At 37.3% G+C, this 19,221-nt stretch overlaps 1 protein-coding gene across 2 annotated transcripts in view; it reads left to right on the top strand.

Moving 5' to 3' along the window:
* The first annotated feature begins 3,625 nt into the window (after positions 1 to 3,625).
* Positions 3,626 to 19,221, top strand: part of LOC109097946 (rap guanine nucleotide exchange factor-like 1) — a 34,811-nt gene continuing 19,215 nt past the window's right edge. Inside the window, exons 1-2 of one of the 2 annotated variants that reach the window (XM_042728191.1) lie at positions 3,626 to 3,856; positions 3,992 to 4,727. In XM_042728191.1, coding sequence (XP_042584125.1) covers positions 4,346 to 4,727 — 382 coding nt within the window. In that variant the 5' untranslated portion in view covers positions 3,626 to 3,856; positions 3,992 to 4,345. Of the gene's footprint in view, positions 4,728 to 19,221 lie in introns of both variants that reach the window. The other variant, XM_042728187.1, reaches the window with a different exon arrangement.

The raw sequence follows: 19,221 nt of genomic DNA, 5'->3' as shown, positions 1-19,221 counted from the left end.
ATATATATACATACATATATATACATATATATACATATATATATATATATATATATATACATATATATGTAAAAAAAAAAAAAAATATATATATATTAGGGCTGTCAAATGATTAATCATGATTAATCACATCCAAAATAAAAGTTTTGTTTACATAATATATGTGTGTATACTGTGTATATTTGTTATTTATATATAAATACACACACATGCATGTATATATTTAAGAAGAATATGTTATGTTTATATATTAAATATATTTATATATAAGATAAAATATAAGAATATAAATATATAAATGTATATACATGTAAATATTTTCTAAATATATAATTTATGTGTGTGTATTTATATATACATAATAAATATACCCTGTACACATACATATATTATGTAAACAAAACTTTTATTTTGGATGTGATTAATCGTGATTAATCATTTGACAGCCCTAATATATATATATATATATATATATATACACAGTGAAAAATATGGTGAAAATTTCAGTTACAAAGACTGCAAGTAACACATTAAATTAATTATGACATTTTGAAGAATTATATAACTACAATATAACTATATAACCATAAATATAATATTAATAACTATAGATTGTAATACTATTTTCTTGTTTTATTTACAACTTCAGAAAACATTTTTATATAAAAAAGACAAATGTATTTTTTAATCATAAAAATTGCATACTATACTTAAGATTCAGTCTGTTAATTATATGAAATATAACACATACATAAACACACACACACACACACACACACACACACGTATATATACACACACATAAAACATAATCAGTTATTGCTCATAACATAAGTATTTTCTGTGTCTGTTTATTCCTAATTTTGACATTCATTCATGTCATTGCCAGTTGCAGGGCCTCATCTGGCCTTAGAGTTAATTTATTTAAGGGTTCATTACCCCCTAAATTCTCCTGTTGAGAGCACAGAAAACATTATATAGTCATTTGCAGCACTTTGATGGCAAGTCTAATGTTGTTGTGGGGGTTCTTGTGATGAAGTCATAGACCATGCATGTTAACATTATATCAGTCATATTAAGAGAAGTACATATGACTACACGGCATGACAAACACTTGACCGTGTTATTCTTTTGACACTCACACATCCACATCTGACAGTGGGCCTAATGCTGTGTACTTCCTACAAAAGGCCACAGAAACCTAAGAGTTAGAAGTGGGATAAAGCGAGGGATGACCTGCGGTGAGATAAACAAGGGGAAGCCACTAACCGGGAGACTTACTAGGATAGGTAAGTGTATAAAGTTGGAGAGAATGAGTGTGTTCGTTGTGTTAGTTTTGTGACCAGCGGATGACTGCATGGTTCACCCGATGTGTGTTTTCCACTTCTCTGCAGCATGGTTTCGCTCTCATTTCCATTGTGACAAAGAGGACCTCTACTTAACGCAGAGCTAAACTTATACCAGGAGCATTTTTTTACGACCTGCAGTTTTGAACTTGCAGACAGGGCTGAGTGAAGTCACACACGACTCAAAATTCAACCGGGACTTATAGGATGTAGCTAAAGTGCCTTTCACCCTGCCTAACTTCAGCACTTTTGTCAGTGTAATGTCACAGAGGGCGGAAATACTCATTCTGAGGTTTTGCAGTGCACAGTCATCATATATGATGTGTGGAAGAAGATCTAACCACAGCTCAATGAGTTCATCTGGGTGGGTTCATCAGGCAGTTGAATATTAAACGATTAAGCAAATGCAGTTATATACTTTAAAAGAATAGTTCACCAAAAAATTTAAATATGAAAATTTACTCACTCTCAATCCTGCCAAGATGTAGATGTGATTGGAGAAATTTAGCATTACATCACTTGCTCAACTATGGATCCTGGATGGATTTGCTTACAAACACACAGCTTTTAGCATCACAAGACATTAATTGATGGACTGGAGTCATGTGTATTATTGTGATGTTTTTATCAGCTGTTTGGACTCTCATTCTGACGGCACCCATTCACTGTAGAGGATCCATTGGTGAGCAACTGATGTAATGCGAATTTCTCCAAATATGTTCTGAAAAACAAACTCATACATCTTGTATGGCCTAAGGATGAGTAAATGTTCAGCAAAATTTCATCTGTGGGTGAACTATTCCTTCAATACTATCCCGAGATTACTGCTGTACAAAATAACTAACAAAAGATTTAGTTTTATGCAATACTTTCTTTGTTTTGTGAGTTTTATTACAGAAAGCCAGGTCATACTGGTAATGTTGTAAAACAATAGTTTCTTATAGTTTCTTTATAAACCACATATACCTCATTATTATTATTATTATTATTATTTTTAAATAGCTATTAAACATATTATTTGGTTTCTGTTCCCACTGTTCTGTATTCAGTTAAGTGCCCAGCATAGTGTGGTCACCGGATCCCATATTTACCCTTCATAGGTGTCTTGGGATACTATTTCCTGACAGACGTTTGAACAAGACACCATGTAGGTCTGCTCAATGTAACCTAATACTGATAATGAAGTTGCTTAACCTACTGGCTCACAACTATAAGCCACTTGTACCTTGACCAGGCCTGAGGTCTGATGGTGTCTGTGCGTGTGTCCTAATAAGTGCCTTTGATTAAATGCAGGGTTTTTGTGTTCATGAAGTGGTTGTGGAGGAGATAACTCCTTTTTGTGCTTTCCAGCTGCGCAATTTGAAACCATACAGCTGGCCAACTGTAGACCTGAAAGAGAGCAAGACACATGCCAACTGTAATTGATACAGAACTTTAGTCTCAGGTTCTTCCTTAATGAATTTTGATGCTTTAGAAATTAGTTTGTTTTATGTTTTATAAGATAGACACAAGGTCTAAAATAGGTTTATTTTCTGATTATTAGTAGTATTTTATTTCCACTATTTCTAAAATATAGAGCTAATGCAAATGCACAAAAAGTTATTTGTCATTCCTTACAAAATATACTAAACAGTTTTAAAAAGAAAGGCCCGGAAGGGTGTTTTTATGGGGGGATTGACCATAGAAGAACCTTTCAGTGAATAGTTCTAAAAAAATTCTTAGTGTGAAAACCAAGTTAATTACCGAAAGTACTTTTTCCCACTATAAAGAAACTTTTGTGCAGTGGAAAGGTTCTGTGGGTATTAAAACAGTTCTTCATGGAACCAGAGATGGCAAAAAAAAAAAAAAAACATAATAGTTCACGTTGTCATTAGCTTACAGCCTAAAGTATGTTCAGCAGGTACAGTGGGCATTCTTAGTTCTTAATATTAATTTAAACAGTTTAGGGGGAAGTAGTAGCTTTTTAATTAAACGGTTGCATATAAATAATGCAATAGTACTGTATATCTAAGTTTGAGATACATAGCAAAAATAAGGTGGTATAAACAATGGTATTGTGAAGAGATACCGATTACAAGCAATAAAGTGTATAGTGGAACAATTCTTCAATATTTCCATAAGCCTATAAATGTCACATTTTGACCTGGTTGATTAAAACAAATGGAAAAGCTTATTCAAATGCTCAGTCTTGGGCGCACATGTGGGTTCTTGAAATTGTGACTGCAATTGCTGCGATTCAAAGCAATTGAGCAATATCTCTTGACACCACCAATAACACACGCACTCAGCTGCAGAGAAGGCGGGTGCAGAGAGAGCTAGAGAGAGAGAGAGAGAGGGTGTGTGAGAGCGACGGAGCTCAGTATTTGTGCGGACTCGTGGCGCAGAGACACTCGGTACCGTGAGAAAAAAATAAATACGGATACCACTGAACCGGTGAGGGATCTATAGACACGAAGTCCTCATCAGCATCGAGTCGCGCGTCTCGTCTGCGACAGGAGCACGTTTCTTCGGTAGACGATTAATGTATATGGTCCGGCATCTTGGCAGAGACTGATTTATATATGTATATGCATTATTAAGATACACCTGCTGCTATTTTAATCTTTTTTTTTTTTTTTTGTCTGATCATTCGTCTGTCGTTCAAGGCTTCGTTGACAGTGGCAATGGTAGTAGTACACATATAGCCTTCTCTCGAGCTGAAGGACTGCAGTGGAGGACGGGTGTCCCTGGAATACGTTTGGATTTTTTTCTTCTTAGCGTAGTAAAGACTCGATCAGAATCCACTTGTGTACCGTGAACACTGAACATGGCCGTATTTTATTCTTTGACACCTTAACACCACGGAGAATAATTTCTTCAGGCATTTTCCAATCCGAGTTGGGATCCAGCGTTATCCAGCTATGATGTAGACGCTCAAGTCCACACGGTCATCATCAGTGTTCATTATTGAGTGTTAATTAGGAGCAACCCAGGGCCTTCTTGCGATTTCTGTCATCAAAATGCCGGCTGGAATGAAGCCTCTTGAAAAATTCTTGAAGAAGCAGACCAATGCACTCACTCGGGCGGGTGGATTTGGGGAGAAGGCCACCGGCACTGGGGCATCCAGGCGGCGGGCCAGCCTGTCCCGTGTGGTGCCGTTCTTCAGGGAGACGTCTCCCGAGAGCGGCCCGGCGAGGGAGGTGTTCAGCCCGGAGACAGAAGAAGCGCCGTGCTGGCCCTCCGCCACTGCGGACATCAGGAGTCCGTCGCTATCCAGCGACGAGCAGAGCTCCGAGGCGAGTCTGGACACGAACTGGACCCCGCTGCCCGCGGACACTCCAGACAATCTAGCGCTGGCGCTGCTGGAGAGTGTGGCAGGAAAGCGCTACGCCAACTGCACAGGTGAGACGAGTCCATTTTCCCACGCTCATGCACTGATCGACGGACTTTCTTGGTGGGTCTTTGAAGATCACCGCGTTCTATTTAGAATATTGTAACGTCGTTTCCCTGTGTTGCTATGGCGACGTTACTGCTCATAGTTGTAGTAGTGGGTTACAGTAATAAGTTTCCGCAAGGCCTGTCGCGATTATCAACTGATCGCTACTTTTGGCGATAACCACTATTGTTGTGCACTTTAAATTCACCTTCTCTTTAATATTCACAGATTTTAAGCCGTTATCGTTTGCACGAATGTGACGAGTTTAGCGCAGATATCGATAACTACTGCATACAATTTAAATAGCAGGCTATTAATCAGTAGGCTATTATGTTGATTCAAACTGAAGTTGGATTCAAGTGGACCGAAAATATTTCAAACATTTGTAAACGTTTTAAAATGTTTAGTATCAGCGCCATATTTGTTTATGAATAGCCTATTTAAAGGAGACGTACATTTTATTGTATGACTCTTAAGTAGGCTATAATGTGAAAATTTTTTGTCTTTTGTGTCATGCCACAAAATGTTTTTAAGATGACGCATTAAGTTAAATAAAATAATTTAACTTCACATAATCAATATGAAAGAGGACAAAACATTTTACTTTGGCAATGTGGTGTATTTTGGAGTAAATTATTATATTCAACAAGAAAAAATGGCAGTGCATAAATTTTATTTCAACTGTAATTGATTAAATTGTGAAAAGTGGGTGTGTCAAACCCGAATGGAACCAGACTTTAATGTTGGAATAATAACCAAACTGAATCCCTTAAATTTTCAGAAATCTGTGCTGTGTAAACAGAATCACACTTGACACTAGTTGTCTCTTACGTCATATAATGCGGTAGCACTTCTATAATTTACTTTAGTTACTATCCCTGTGGTTGCAGATGTTAGTCACTGCTATTACGAAAATAATTAGCTCATACTGACAATATTTGGGCCATATTATGAACACCAAACATTAGGCATAATTTTCACATCCATAAAGTAATTTTTAATGCCATGACATACAAATGCCATGACAAACAGAGATACGTTTTTTTTTTTTAACTGAGGAAAATAATTCTTGTTTTAGCGTGATTATTTGATCTATATATGCATTTCATACCCTCTTTATTTCACCGAAATGTGGCATGACACTGACAGTATTCCACTGTATTCTAGAAAGGCAGTCAAAGCTAGTCGTAAAACTTTTAAAAGGTCACATCAAAAACTCACAAATAATGCCATAAAACAAAATGCTTTCACATTTGTCAATAACGGATCAAATCACTAATTGAGGAACTGACTGCATGAGGAAAATCTTCAAACAGGTTGGTGCTTGGGAATTTCCTTGGTTATGGGAAAGCGAAAGAAAATGTTACATGTTTCCATGGTGCTTTCCTTTGTGTCTTTCCTCAAATTGGTGTTATGGATGTTTCATGAACTGCCAAGCCGTTACCACCCACATACAGCACTGAGCACCTGTATGCAGAAAACACCACGAACCAATCAAATCCTGTACCAAGTGAGGGGATTTCTATTGTAGTCTCAGACAAAGGATGTTTTACAGGGAAATGACAAACTGTGATGTGTATTGATGGGAATGGGGTGTCTTTAACAAGTGCATACATGTTACCTGTTCCTGTAAGATCCAGGACTTTTATGCTATGAAGAATGGCTCTCCCACACATTCATTGGCAGTGATGCTTTGCAGCCATAGTGCAGCAGTTTGCACTGCACATGTGCAGTAGAGTGTTTTTGTGAAGTAACCATGGAAACTGGAGGGATTTCGACAGTATGCCAGTGCGTAAAGAGAGAATTATGCTTGATGTAAAATCGATGACCAGACGGACCATTTGCCTGGGTTCAGTGCGTTATTAGGATATACGGTTACTGTAAAAATGTCCTGTTTTTTTAGACAAGGTAAATGATGATGACTGTTCCACCTGTGTGAATAATAGAAAAGTGAGGAAAGGTTTTGCGCACATCAAGCTGAATTGAGGTAGACTGTATGTGTAATAAAGCAAAAGCTAAAAACCCAGAGGCGTTTGAAGGACATGCAGAATTTGAAGCCTTTAGTTGGATTTTTGCATCAAAACTGACTTTCCTAAAATTGTAAATGTGGCTTGAAATATTACACTAATGATTGAGAATTAAAAGTTCACTCAACATGCTTAATTTCTTTTCAAAACACATTTTATGTGAGCCCTTGATAAACTGATGTCTCGACCTAAACTGCCATTCATTTTGTGCACTTGACAGCTCATGTCGCTCTTCCTCCTTTGGAGGTGATTTTAAGCAATTTATCTCAAACCTCTGCTCTACATCTAGAACAGATCAGAGAGATTTCAATTGCATGTCACAGACTGAGACATTTGGCCTCATTCTCAACTTGTTTTACTTTCTTTATGTAAGGGGGATGCCTTGCCTCTAGATAAGACTGACATTTTCTCTGCAATTTGTTATTATCGAAGCCCGGGGAAATTTGAAAAAGTGCCGCTAATCCTGCATTAGCCAACAACGGGCTTGCGATTTGTCTCATCTAGTGTTGTTGTCTGTGGAGTGACTGTGGATTACAGAGTGAAGGAAGTCCACTGATCCAGGGTCAAGAGGTAACACACTGAAATAAGACACTGCTTGCATATCAGTTCTGATGCACAGTCAATTCATCAGCGTTAAGACCATCAGCCCAGCTGTAGACTTTGTAGATGCATCTACATTTTGGATCACATGATTGCAAGTTAAAAAGTATATGTACTTCTACTTAAAATGAATGGTTCCAAAGGCCATCGAAGAACCATTTTTTGATTCCCCAAAGACTGTTTCATTGATTAGTCTTAAAAGAACCAATGTAAGGAGAACATTTAAAAAAATCTAAAGAAAATCTTTTCCACTATAAAGAGCATTTTGTGCAATAGAAAGGTTTTCAAAGGTTCTTTATGGAACCATCAATGCCAAGAAAGAACCTTTATTTTTTTAAAGTGTATATACTTTTATTTCCTGTATATCCTGGGTATTGTATGTGGAATTCAGGATCCTCAGGAATCTTATTTAGTGCTCTTCCAAGACAGCACACCTTAAAAACAGCTTTATCTCTGGAATGTGCACGGGCACCTCATGAGTGTGTGTAATGACTGCTAGTGTGTAATGGAGTTATTTTGTAGGGCTCATTGAACCGAGATTAGCAAGTTGATCGTTACATAACTTTGTTTACCTTTAGCTCTTCCAGTTGTGAGCCAGAGGCAACAGTAGTTCTGCTGGTTGGCGTGTCAGAACAAAGTTCCAGTGGGCAGGGCAAGAGCAGTGTATTGGCTGTGATTTGTTAGTGGTGGTAGTTGACAATTTTGGGAAATTTTCCTCCACTTTTACATGCCAAGGGGAGTGGCTTGTACCTTGTGTTAATGTTTTTACTGAAGTGTTTTTGCTGTCAATAAAAATGTCCCGTTGTGATAAAGGTTTTGTTTATTAACAGGTTTGGAATTTAAATTGGGGGAAATATCATTATGAAATAAATGTTTTTCTCTAATACACATTGGCCACAATTAAGGACCCTTTTATTGAATTCTTTTTTAAACCTCCATTTGGCAGTTTAACAGCTCTAAATGTTCTCCTATAATGCCTGATGAGGTTAGAGAACACCTGACAAGAGATCAGAGACCATTCCTTCATCCAGAATCACTCCAGACCCTTCAGATTCCCAGCTCCATGATGGTGCTTCTTCTCTTCAGTTCATCACACTCATTTTCTATTGGGTTCAGGTCAGAGGACTGGAATGGCCATAGCAGAAGCTTGGTTTTGTGCCCAGTGACCCATTTTTGTGTTGTTTTTGAGGTTTGTGTTTGGATTATTGTATGGTTGGATGATTCAAACATGGTCCATTATAAGAGTCAGTCACATTTTGATTTTTTTATCTGTTGGTATTTGATAGAATCCATGATGCCATGTATCTAAACAAGATGTCCAGGACCTCCAGCAGAAATATAGGCTCACAACATCAAAAATACAGCAGTATATTTCATTGTACACATGGGGTACTTTTTTATCTCTGTGTTCACCAAACCCATCTTGAGTATTTGCTGCTAAAAAGCTCATTTTTTAGTTCCATCTGACCATAGAAGACAGTCCTGTTTGAAGTTCCAGTCATGGTTGATAACTGAATATGCTTTAGTTTGTTTTTGAATGAGTGAGGATAATTTTTCTTGAAACCCTCCTAAACAACATGTGGTGATGTAGGTGCTGTTTGACAATTTTTTTAAAGGTTTTCTGACCCTGAGACTCAACTATTTTCTGCAATTCTCCAGCTGTGGTCCTTGTAGAGTCTTTAGCCACTCAAATTCTCCTTCTCACCGCACATTAGGACGATATAGACACATGTCCTCTTCCAGGCAGTTTTGTAACATTTTCTGTTGGTTGGAAATTCTTAATTATTGCCCTGATGGTGGAAATGGGAATTTTCACTGCTCTAGCTCTTTTCTTATAGCAACTTCACAAATTTGTGAAGCTCAGTTATCTTTTGCTGCACATCAGAAATATATTCTTTGGTTTTTCTCATTGTGATGGATGATTAAGGGCATTTGGGCTCTGTTTTCCCCCCTATTTATATTTCTGTGAAACAGGAAGCAATGGCTGGATAATTTCATGTTCATAATCACCCTGGAGTACACAAAATTGTGAATATGAATGGGAATATACTTTAGAGTTATTTTACTCATAAGAATTTCTAGGGGTGTCCTTAATTTGTGGCCAATGTGTATTAAAGAAAAACATTTATTTCATAATGATATTCCCCCATTTTAAATTCTTATTATCCAATGAAAGGTTAGATTTTTGTGAATTTTTTTAAATAAAAGATCAAAAGGATTAACAATGCAGATTAATTTTCACAGCCTTCTTTGATCATATTTACTAAGGGTGTCCATTTTTTTGGGCATGACTGTATAGATATATATATATATATATATATATATACTGTGAATTCACTCAATTAGCATTGTTGCAGCATCCCTGAATATTCGCACAGGCAAAATAATGCATGTATGAAAACCACGGACAAAGCCAAACGTCATTCTGTATTTTTTTAAATAATGAATGAAAACTCGTTCTTTGTTCCAGGCATACTCTTAAAAGCCTTTCACATCTCAAGGTTGTTGGTAGTGAAGGTTCGGGACTGTGTGCGTTCTTGTGATGTCAGTCAGCATTTTCACGACGTCATTTTCCTGTGGTTCCACAATGATGGCATTTGCAGCTGGGTCAAACAGTTCTGTAGTCATATGCAAAAAGAAAATTTCTTCTGGAATTATTATATCTGATTTGCTTTTTCATCAAAAGCAAATGAAGGCAAATAGAGATGTAGGTAGTCTCTGGACTGAGGCCTGGTTGGATAAGGACCACCCCACTCCATGTGCTGCTTTTCTGTGGGCCGAAAATATCCTGAGGGTGTTTTAAAGAATCCTCAGCAAGAGTGCAAGTGTTGAGAAAGAAATAAATGCATGGAGGGAGAGAGAGATGTGCAATTGGAGAGAGTGTATTTGTGTAGGAGGAATGCTGGCATTTTTTTTCTTTTGAAAAGAGTGAGGGATTAGAGTGGAATGGCTACCCACACACTGGCCTCCCTTTGCAGGGCTTTACATAACATCATAAGGAAAAGTGAGATATCTCTCTCTTGTTCTGCGGTATCACCCTCTCGCCCCCCTTCGTCTTGACCCTTAACGGTTAGCCCACTCATTTTGTGCTTATCCATGCACCTGGGCAGCTCTCTGCTGAAGAGAAGCTGTGGCGTCTAGCCAGACTTTGTGCTTTTTAAGTATGTTTATTTTGATGTATGTTAATGCTGCAGATTTGATTTGTTTGTGGAGGGGGTGGTAGTATACACAGTAGGGCATTTTCAAGTGCTTGTTATATTGTGTGATATATGTGACTCGTTTGCACTGTTCCTGCATAGGCAACTTTGGCAACTTTTGCTACATCTCAACGCTTACTACAACACAAATAGAGCTCTGTTGATTCCAAGACAGTTTGGTATTATCTAGCAATGCTATTCTCTAATAAACAGAACATAATCATAGCATAACATAAACAAATGCAGGAGAAAATAGTTCATTTTCATTAGTATAGAACTTTTTAATCACTATTTTACAGTGTTGCATGAAATAGATTTAGAATCCACCATCTTTGATTTTTTTTTCTTTCTCTGAGCTTGGCACAGTGCATTCTGGGATTGCCTTTAGGATACATGTAGTGCTGCCTCAGAATTTGGTGGAGAAACATATTTTTCCAAATAAATGTTTTTGGATGCTATTTTCTCCATCTAATGATATGGATATTTGTGTGAGCATGTCGGGTCCTCCTAGTCCTCTTAGCACAAATGCTCCAGTGTGAAGGAGCCTCTCTCAGTCTCAGCACCTGTTCACATGGCAACTGGCGCCCTCGGAGGAGGTGGAGGTGTAGGAAGATGAGATAAATGGAAGGAGGGAACAGAGGGATAAGTGGAAAGCAAGTGTTAGAATAATGCAATAACTTTTAGGGCATGTTATGAGGTCTCAGTCTACTGTTGCTATGGTTACCTCATCAGATGAACGATATTTCATGTTGCGAGGGTCTATTTACTGCAAGATTCTTGAATTCTTGCTTTTGTGGTTACTGATGTTTGAAAACCCTGACGAAGCACAAATGAACAATAAGCATTTTGTTTTGACCTTCTTTGGGTAGGTCATGTCTTGTTTCAAGCATCATATACTCTTTGCACCCCCCCCCCATAATTCATGTCCTGATGTTAGTGGAGAATATCACACTCAGGCTACATAGACACAATTTTTGAAAGCGATTATAAGGCGGCACTTCTGAAGTGCTCCCTCTCTCTCTCTCTCTCTGCTCTTTTCATTCTGCATTACAAAAACAGCATTGCAGTCACTACGAGTCAGAGGCTGAATCAAACCATAGCAAATGCGCCACGTGACCCCCCTTTGAAGTGACAGCAGAGGTTGCTCTTTTTCACCACGCAGTTTGCACAGTCAAACACACACGTGCACACGCACACACAGATGGCCTCGAGCTCCCGGATCAGTGGCTTGACCGACAGCCCTAATAACAGCCTGAAAACAGCCTCCTGCTTGCGAGAGAGAAGGATGTGATTAGCACACAGTAATCAATCCCACCAAGAAGCAGTCGCACATGGAAAGCCTCCTTCCAATCCAAACAGCTTACGTAAGAAGATACAGACCCTTCGTACAGCTTCTCATGCTTTTAGATCACAGGCATAAACAGTAATGCAGAAAGCGATGAGCGTAGGGAGGAGTAATATCAATCACTGCATACTGTAATGGTGATAAAGTTCATTCTTTTAGTTCTTTCACTCTAGTGGAGGAGGGTGATGATTATATACAGGACCATTTAGAAACAGAGCCATAGAGGAGCTTTTAGCTTTGATGATCATCTTAATCAAACATGTGTAAGATGTTATTTTGAAGTATTGGGGCCATTCTTGCTGTGACGATAGGCTGGGTGTGTGATCTCTCTTCGCCTGCAGGAAAAAGAGTCATGGGAGGCAGAAAGTGACATTTTTCCTAAAGTTTATGCGTATCTAGTGTTGTACAAACACAGGCTGACTTGAGGATATTTACTATGTATAAGTGACATGACACACAGCCAAGTATGGTGACCCATACTCAGAATTCTTGCTGTGCATTTAACCCATCCAAAGTGCACACACACACCGTGAACACACACCCGGAGCAGTGGGCAGCCATTTATGCTGAGGCTCCCGGGGAGCAGTTGGGGGTTCAACTTGCTCAAGGACACCTCAGTCGTGGTATTGCCGGCCAGAGACTCGAACCCACAACCTTAGGGTTAGGAGTCAAACTCTCTGACCATGTGATAAACTTTTAAAAACAACAGGACATGAGATCTTACCCAATTCTCTTTCTTACTAAATGGTTTAATTGTTTATTCATCAGTGCACATTATTTGATTTTTTTTTTTTATATATATTATTGTTGTCAACCCTCTGCCTCCAGCGTTATCCCACAATTTGAGAGCTAGGTTTGAAGGTTGTGCACATGGTTGGCAAACAAAAGGGTGCTAAATGAATCCATTACCTCTGCTGTGGGTTTGGATTTGTTTTGTATGGGTGGTATTCTTGTTGGGTTCTGTTGTGTCGTGCTTTCATGTGGGCACATCTTGGACTGATGTTGTTCATCTGTTAGAGCTACACCTCTCTCATTTTCATCTTATGTAATACCAGTCGTGGAGGTTTCAAATCATTTCTCCCGTCTGGCCAGAGAGCAGACTTTAAAAATCTAGGAACAACTTTCCTGGGGCCAGTTTGAACTGGGTTAGACCTAAAAAAAAAGTGGTGCGCTTCTAAATTCAGCAAGCTCTGTTTTAGTTTACAGGCCGGTAGGTGTGTTTTTCTTTTCTTTTTTTTTTTTTTTTTTGGAGTCACGTGTTGTTCTAGACTGGTGGCTTGACATGGACTATTTCTTGCTTTTGTCTTTCATAGCACATGTATTTTCATTTGCACCTGCTTTCTTCTTTCCAAACTGTATGGGAAGTTTTCACCACAAGCATTCATTTCAAAGAACTGTTTCAGGAAAAATGGTGGTCCTCCAGTGGCATTTGTGCATTTCCTTATAGTTGGCTGCCCGCCAGAGTAGATTTACATGTGAATGATGGTGTTTTGTGTTACGATCCAAAGAAAAGATGGGAGTTGAAGGGTGAAATGCCTCCCAGAACGGACAGATTTTGTGCAGCGGGGTCGAGATAAAGCAGATATGAAGAACAAGCGCATACAGCCTCAGAGAATGAACAAAGCACACACGAATGAACACACACGGTGCATCATGCCAAAAGGCACCAACGTGAGCGAGGGAGAGATGAAGAAAAGACGGCATGAGGAAGAGAAAGGAGAGCATGCGTGGGTAGTGGGGGGTTCAGATGTGATAAGGCCTCCATGGTAACGGAATGTCTGTCTTGGTTTATGTAACGCCACCGTGGTCCTCTCCATTACGCTCTCCTGAAATCCCAATCTGAGATCTCCGGCTGATTACAATCTACACTGACCGCATCTGTGCAGCTGGGACTCTCAGCCCTTTTTACTGACAGCTGTTTATTGAGTGTGCCATGAACCCCCATGACCCCGAACCTGGAGGTGTCCCAATGTCTAAAAAACATTTATATATATTGACTGGAAAATGAAATTGCTCAAATGATGCTCTTTTGGATTTTAAGAGACCTGAAGGAGTTCTTAATTAAGTATCAAAAGTTTAAGTTTATCAATTAAGTTTAAAAGCTGTAATGCAGGGGTTGGCCAGTTGTAATTCATCTTAAACTCCTTTTATAAAGTTTACAAAGTATAAATGCATTCATTTAATTATGTTCAAGTGAGCTATATTGTCAGTCCGCTATATGCAGAGACATACAAAGGAACAAAATGGCCTCACAGGACCATGGTGCTACATATTGAAATATATATATAAGCATAGACATAAACATTTAATCATATTAAACTCATAAAATATAAAAACATATAAACATAAAGACATATATAACATGCATAACCTATTGAAAGAACTATATATATATATATATATATATATATATATATATATATATATATATATATATATATATATATATATATATACACACACACACACACACACACACTCTGGATGTAAATGTGAAACTAGTGTAAAAGTAGTGTAGGACACAAAGACCACAATTCAGGGCAAACAGCGTAAATGGAGACTGGCGTTAAAGGCATGAGGACATAAGTCATTCTAGTGAATTATATAATATAAAATATCTAAAAATAAAAAGTATAAATGTAATCCTTTCTATTTTAATTTATTTTTAAATTTGCCCTAAAAATGTAGAAGACCGCTGTAATGTCAGATTTCATACAGATATCTCTGACTTCTGACCACAGACAATGCTATCTTGGAAATTCTGAGCACAGTTTGAGAAATGATTGGGAATGAATACTTTTTTGAAAGTTAAGAAGAGAGACACTTGTGAGATTACTGGCATCTAATCAAAAATAACGATTTTATCATCTTTTATTCACTCTCAAGGTCGTTCCAAACCTTTATAGCTTTCTCTATTCTGCAATGAAAGTCAAAGGGGTTAATTGAAAATGTTGTTTGGACAAAGTCTTTTGTGTGCAGAAGACATAAAGAACAGCATGAAATGATGACAGATTTTGTTTTGTTTTTTTATCTTTGGATGAACTGTCCATTTAAGCAAAAATCTCCATTTACTCTCCATGTAATCTCAATAGTGTTTAGGAGAAACAATTGAAATCTCAGTTGTGATTTTGAGCCAATATGGACAAAGGAGAATAAGAGCTCTCTCTGCCTTAGTGTTGAGAAATGAGTTTGATCCTAGTTTAGTCTCATCAAGGTCATTTTTGCTGAAACCGAAATTCTTCCAGACGGCCTTCAGCTGCACACACCCCGTTTCCTCCCATCGTCTGAAGGCAGCAGGATTATGGTGTTTTCAGTTGGCAAGGGCTTCTCTTGACCTCAAGAATAAAAGAAAGGGAGTGATTTTCACTTGTCTGGATGCTGGGTGTTCTATACGTCTGATGGGTGTCTGTCTGAAATCCCTCTTGCATTTCATTCTCACAGTGCGAGAGCATGTGCTGGTGTAGAGAATACATGTGCAGTTTCTATATTTGACTGTGATCGTGTGTGTGCATGAGCTTGTTTGGGAATATGGATGTGTGTGTGGTGTGTGCATGTGGGTATCAGGGTGGGTGTTGGATTTTGCTCTATTCCCACTCTCATCATTTAAAGAGAGGTGCTTTGTGCCAATCTGGGCTGGAGATTTGCTACACTTCATAATGTAAACTAGTGAGTCGAAAGAGGAAAATGCATGAAAGAACGCTGGAGATTGTGGGGGCCGTCAGAGAAAGAAGGGATTAAACTGAGAAAAAAGCATGCGAGGCGGAAAGGTGTCATATTTGTGTCTTTTGTGCCTCATCTTCATGCTGATTTATATTTCCAAGCTAAACATCAGCACTGACTATTTTACCACTAAAGGTATCGAACTTTTACACACTGAAGCCACATAGTTTCCACCTAAAACAGGTCACAGAGACAGAAGGTCAAATTTAAAATAATAATAAAAAAAAAACATTTTGAGATTAAAAAGCTGCAGTTATGAGCTGTAAAGTCACAGTTAAAGTAGCAGTTGTAAGATATAAAGTTGCAATTTAGATATAGTCAGAACTGAAACTGATCTAAAGTTGCAATTATAAGAAATTAAGCCACAATTGTAAGATATAAAGTCACTCTTATAAGAAATAAAGTTGCAGTTGTAAGATATAAAGTTGCAATTTAGAGATATCAAGTCACAAAAGAAATTAAGTTGCAACATATAGTCACAACTGAGAGATATAACCGCAAATGTAAGATATAAAGATGCAATTAAGAAAAAATAAAGTTGCAGCTGTAAGAGATAAATTCAAAATTGAGAGATTGTTGTAAGATTAAAAAGTTGCATTTATGAGAAATAAAGTTGAAGTTGTGAGATATAAATTTGTATTTACTAGAAATAAATTCACAGGCTTTCATAGTTCCTGCCTTTGCAAGGTGCAAAAGCACAAATGCGTTTTTCTGTTTTATTGCTTTGATCTACCTTCAGCATAAAACTCATCTTAAATTTGGCTCATACCTGTTGTGTCGAAGCCAAAAGTGTTGGGCAAGGACAGCTGGATGCATTAAATGTGCATCCTGCAGTGATTCTTCACATGATTCAGGAATTTACTTGGCTCTTTAGAGCAGATTTGATGCTCTCTGCTAAGCATTATATGCCTGAGGGAGGCAAACAGACCCACGCACTGACACAACACAAGACTCAATTACGGCTGCAGCACAAGTTATTTTAAAGAATTATAAACTCCCACTCTAATTTAATCTCAACAGCCATGACAAATGCTAATGAAGAGAGATGGTCATTGCCCTAGAAAAGAATGTTTACATTTGACCGGAGGGGGTCCAGAAGTGTTTCAGTCAGCACACACACCCGCTACAGTGACTAAAAGTAAAGTTGCTTGAATATATTTCACACCCTCAGATCCGACACAACACCTCATAGTTTCCTCATCAATTTTAATAGAACTTGTCCGGTGTGTATTTTCTGTTTGGTTACTAACGTGTGCCTTCAAGGGTTTGTGGCTATCAGAGATGGAAATTAACCTTGTTGACTCCTCCTCCAGTCATTCTGGTTCTGTTTTTCACACTAACTTGACTAACTCGTAGGCCAGCTTGTCGCTGTTTCTGGCTTTGCATTCCGTTTGCTGTTTTGTGTGTTTTTCCTAGATTCTTTTTGCCTCTGTCTCTCTGTGTACTTCTGTCTGTATTTTGTTTGTTTGTCTCGCTCTTGGTCTCTCATCTTTTTTATTTCTCCTCACTCACTGTGCAGCCTCTGAAGTCAGCGTTGCTGTGGCAACCACAAAAGATCCGCAGCTGCAAAGCTGAGGAAGTCTGATTCCAACATGCATATATTTTATTCAACAAGTATGAAGTTGGGACCCTTTAAAGTCTGCCATACATGGTGAATAAAAATTGATGTAATATGTACTATAATAATATAATATAATATAATATAATATAATATAATATAATATAATATAATATAATATAATATAATATAATATAATATAATATAATATATTATATACATACATAAATATATTATACTAATGTTATAAAAATGTTAATATATATATATATATATATATATATATATATATATATATAAAAATAATATATATGTGTGTATACACATACACATTTATTTTAAATTCATATGTATGTATAAAAAGTAATGTAATGCATTATATGATTAATTAATTATTTTTTATAAATATACATTTTTTCCTATATATTCCCTATTATATATATATATATATATATATATATATATATATATATATATATATATATATATATATATATATATATATATATATATATATATATATATATATATATATATATATATATATAAAATACTTATTTTAAATCCATATGTGTGTATACACAAACACACACACATATATATATATATATATATATATATATATATATACTATTTTATAATACAATAATACTCTACTGTTTAAGACGTATGTATATATAATTAATTATTTTAATTATTGTAATAATATAAATACTTTAAATTCATAAACTGTATATGATGTCAAGTGATACAATTATTTATGTTATTAGAAATATTTATATAAATATTAGATTGCATTTGATAGTATTTTAGGTATAATACAATAATAGATAGGTGTGCATGTGACCTTATTTAACCCACGCTTCCATTATGCCTCACCCATAACTCTCAAAAGAGGTGTGACTTCACAAAAAACATGCACAGATATGTGAAGTGTGCAGGTTTGGACATGTTACATTTCTAAACTGCACATTAGAATGCCTTGTGTCCCAGAATCCCGTAATGACAGGAGGACGTTTGCATCATTTCTCGATAGTCACAATCAATAACTAAAACAAACACGTCTGCGCCAATCAGTGATCGGTTGCTGCCTGCAAATCAGTATGCAAAGCAGGGCACGACTGTGGCAATCTTTGCTGTTCAGACGAATGAACCAACTGAGGGTATTCAACTGACAGTTCATCTTAATTCAGTTCATTGTCTGACCGAACCAATGATATAAATTTATACTGCGTCCAAGCTACTGCTCTGAAATGCAAATGGATTAGTTCAGCTTTTAGTATTGGACCCCGTTTTGCTCTAGTTTATACATGCTTTGCTTTATTTGCATGACACCTGAAAGCCTTAGCATTTTGAACTGACGTGTTCATTTTGTGCCACTGACTCGTTTCTCATTCCTCTCAGCGATCATGTTTTTAATAGTTTAGTATCAATGATTTATGTGCTCCACATTGATATAACCCAGATACATAATCAGCATCATATCCTCTCATCAGTCAAAATATAGTCCCCGAAAACCTCACTGTCAAGATGTGCCCCAGATCGAAAAATATTATGAACATTTCTATTCCTTTTTGCAGATTCAGTTTTTCAAAGGATCACTCATTTATTATGCTGTTTGTAATGCCTTTTTCACTGTTTGTTGACGCTCATATGCTAGTTTGTTAGCTTTTACTTCCAGCTGCTGTCTTGTTCAGGCAGATGTGTGTGTACAGTACATCACTGCAGCCTTTGAGAGTGTCAGTGGGCCAAAGTGGGCCAGAAAGCGTCATGATTTCTTCTACCCACAAACCCACTGTCCTTGAGATGAGTTAGCAGATGTGAAGGCTGGTGCTGTCAAGTTCAATTTAATTTCTCCGCACACATATTCACAAAGCGAGTGTTCACAAGAACAGCTGAGTCTGCACAGAAAACTTCATTTTCCAGAATTATACTGTCCTCCTCGTGTCAGTCTCTGCAACCTGACACTTTCAGACAAACATGAACATCTTGTTCAGTTGTGGTGTCACTAAG

This window comes from Cyprinus carpio, chromosome A3 (genome assembly GCF_018340385.1).
Source record: "Cyprinus carpio isolate SPL01 chromosome A3, ASM1834038v1, whole genome shotgun sequence".
Lineage (NCBI taxonomy): Eukaryota > Metazoa > Chordata > Actinopteri > Cypriniformes > Cyprinidae > Cyprinus > Cyprinus carpio.
This window is presented reverse-complemented; position numbering and strand designations above follow the sequence as displayed.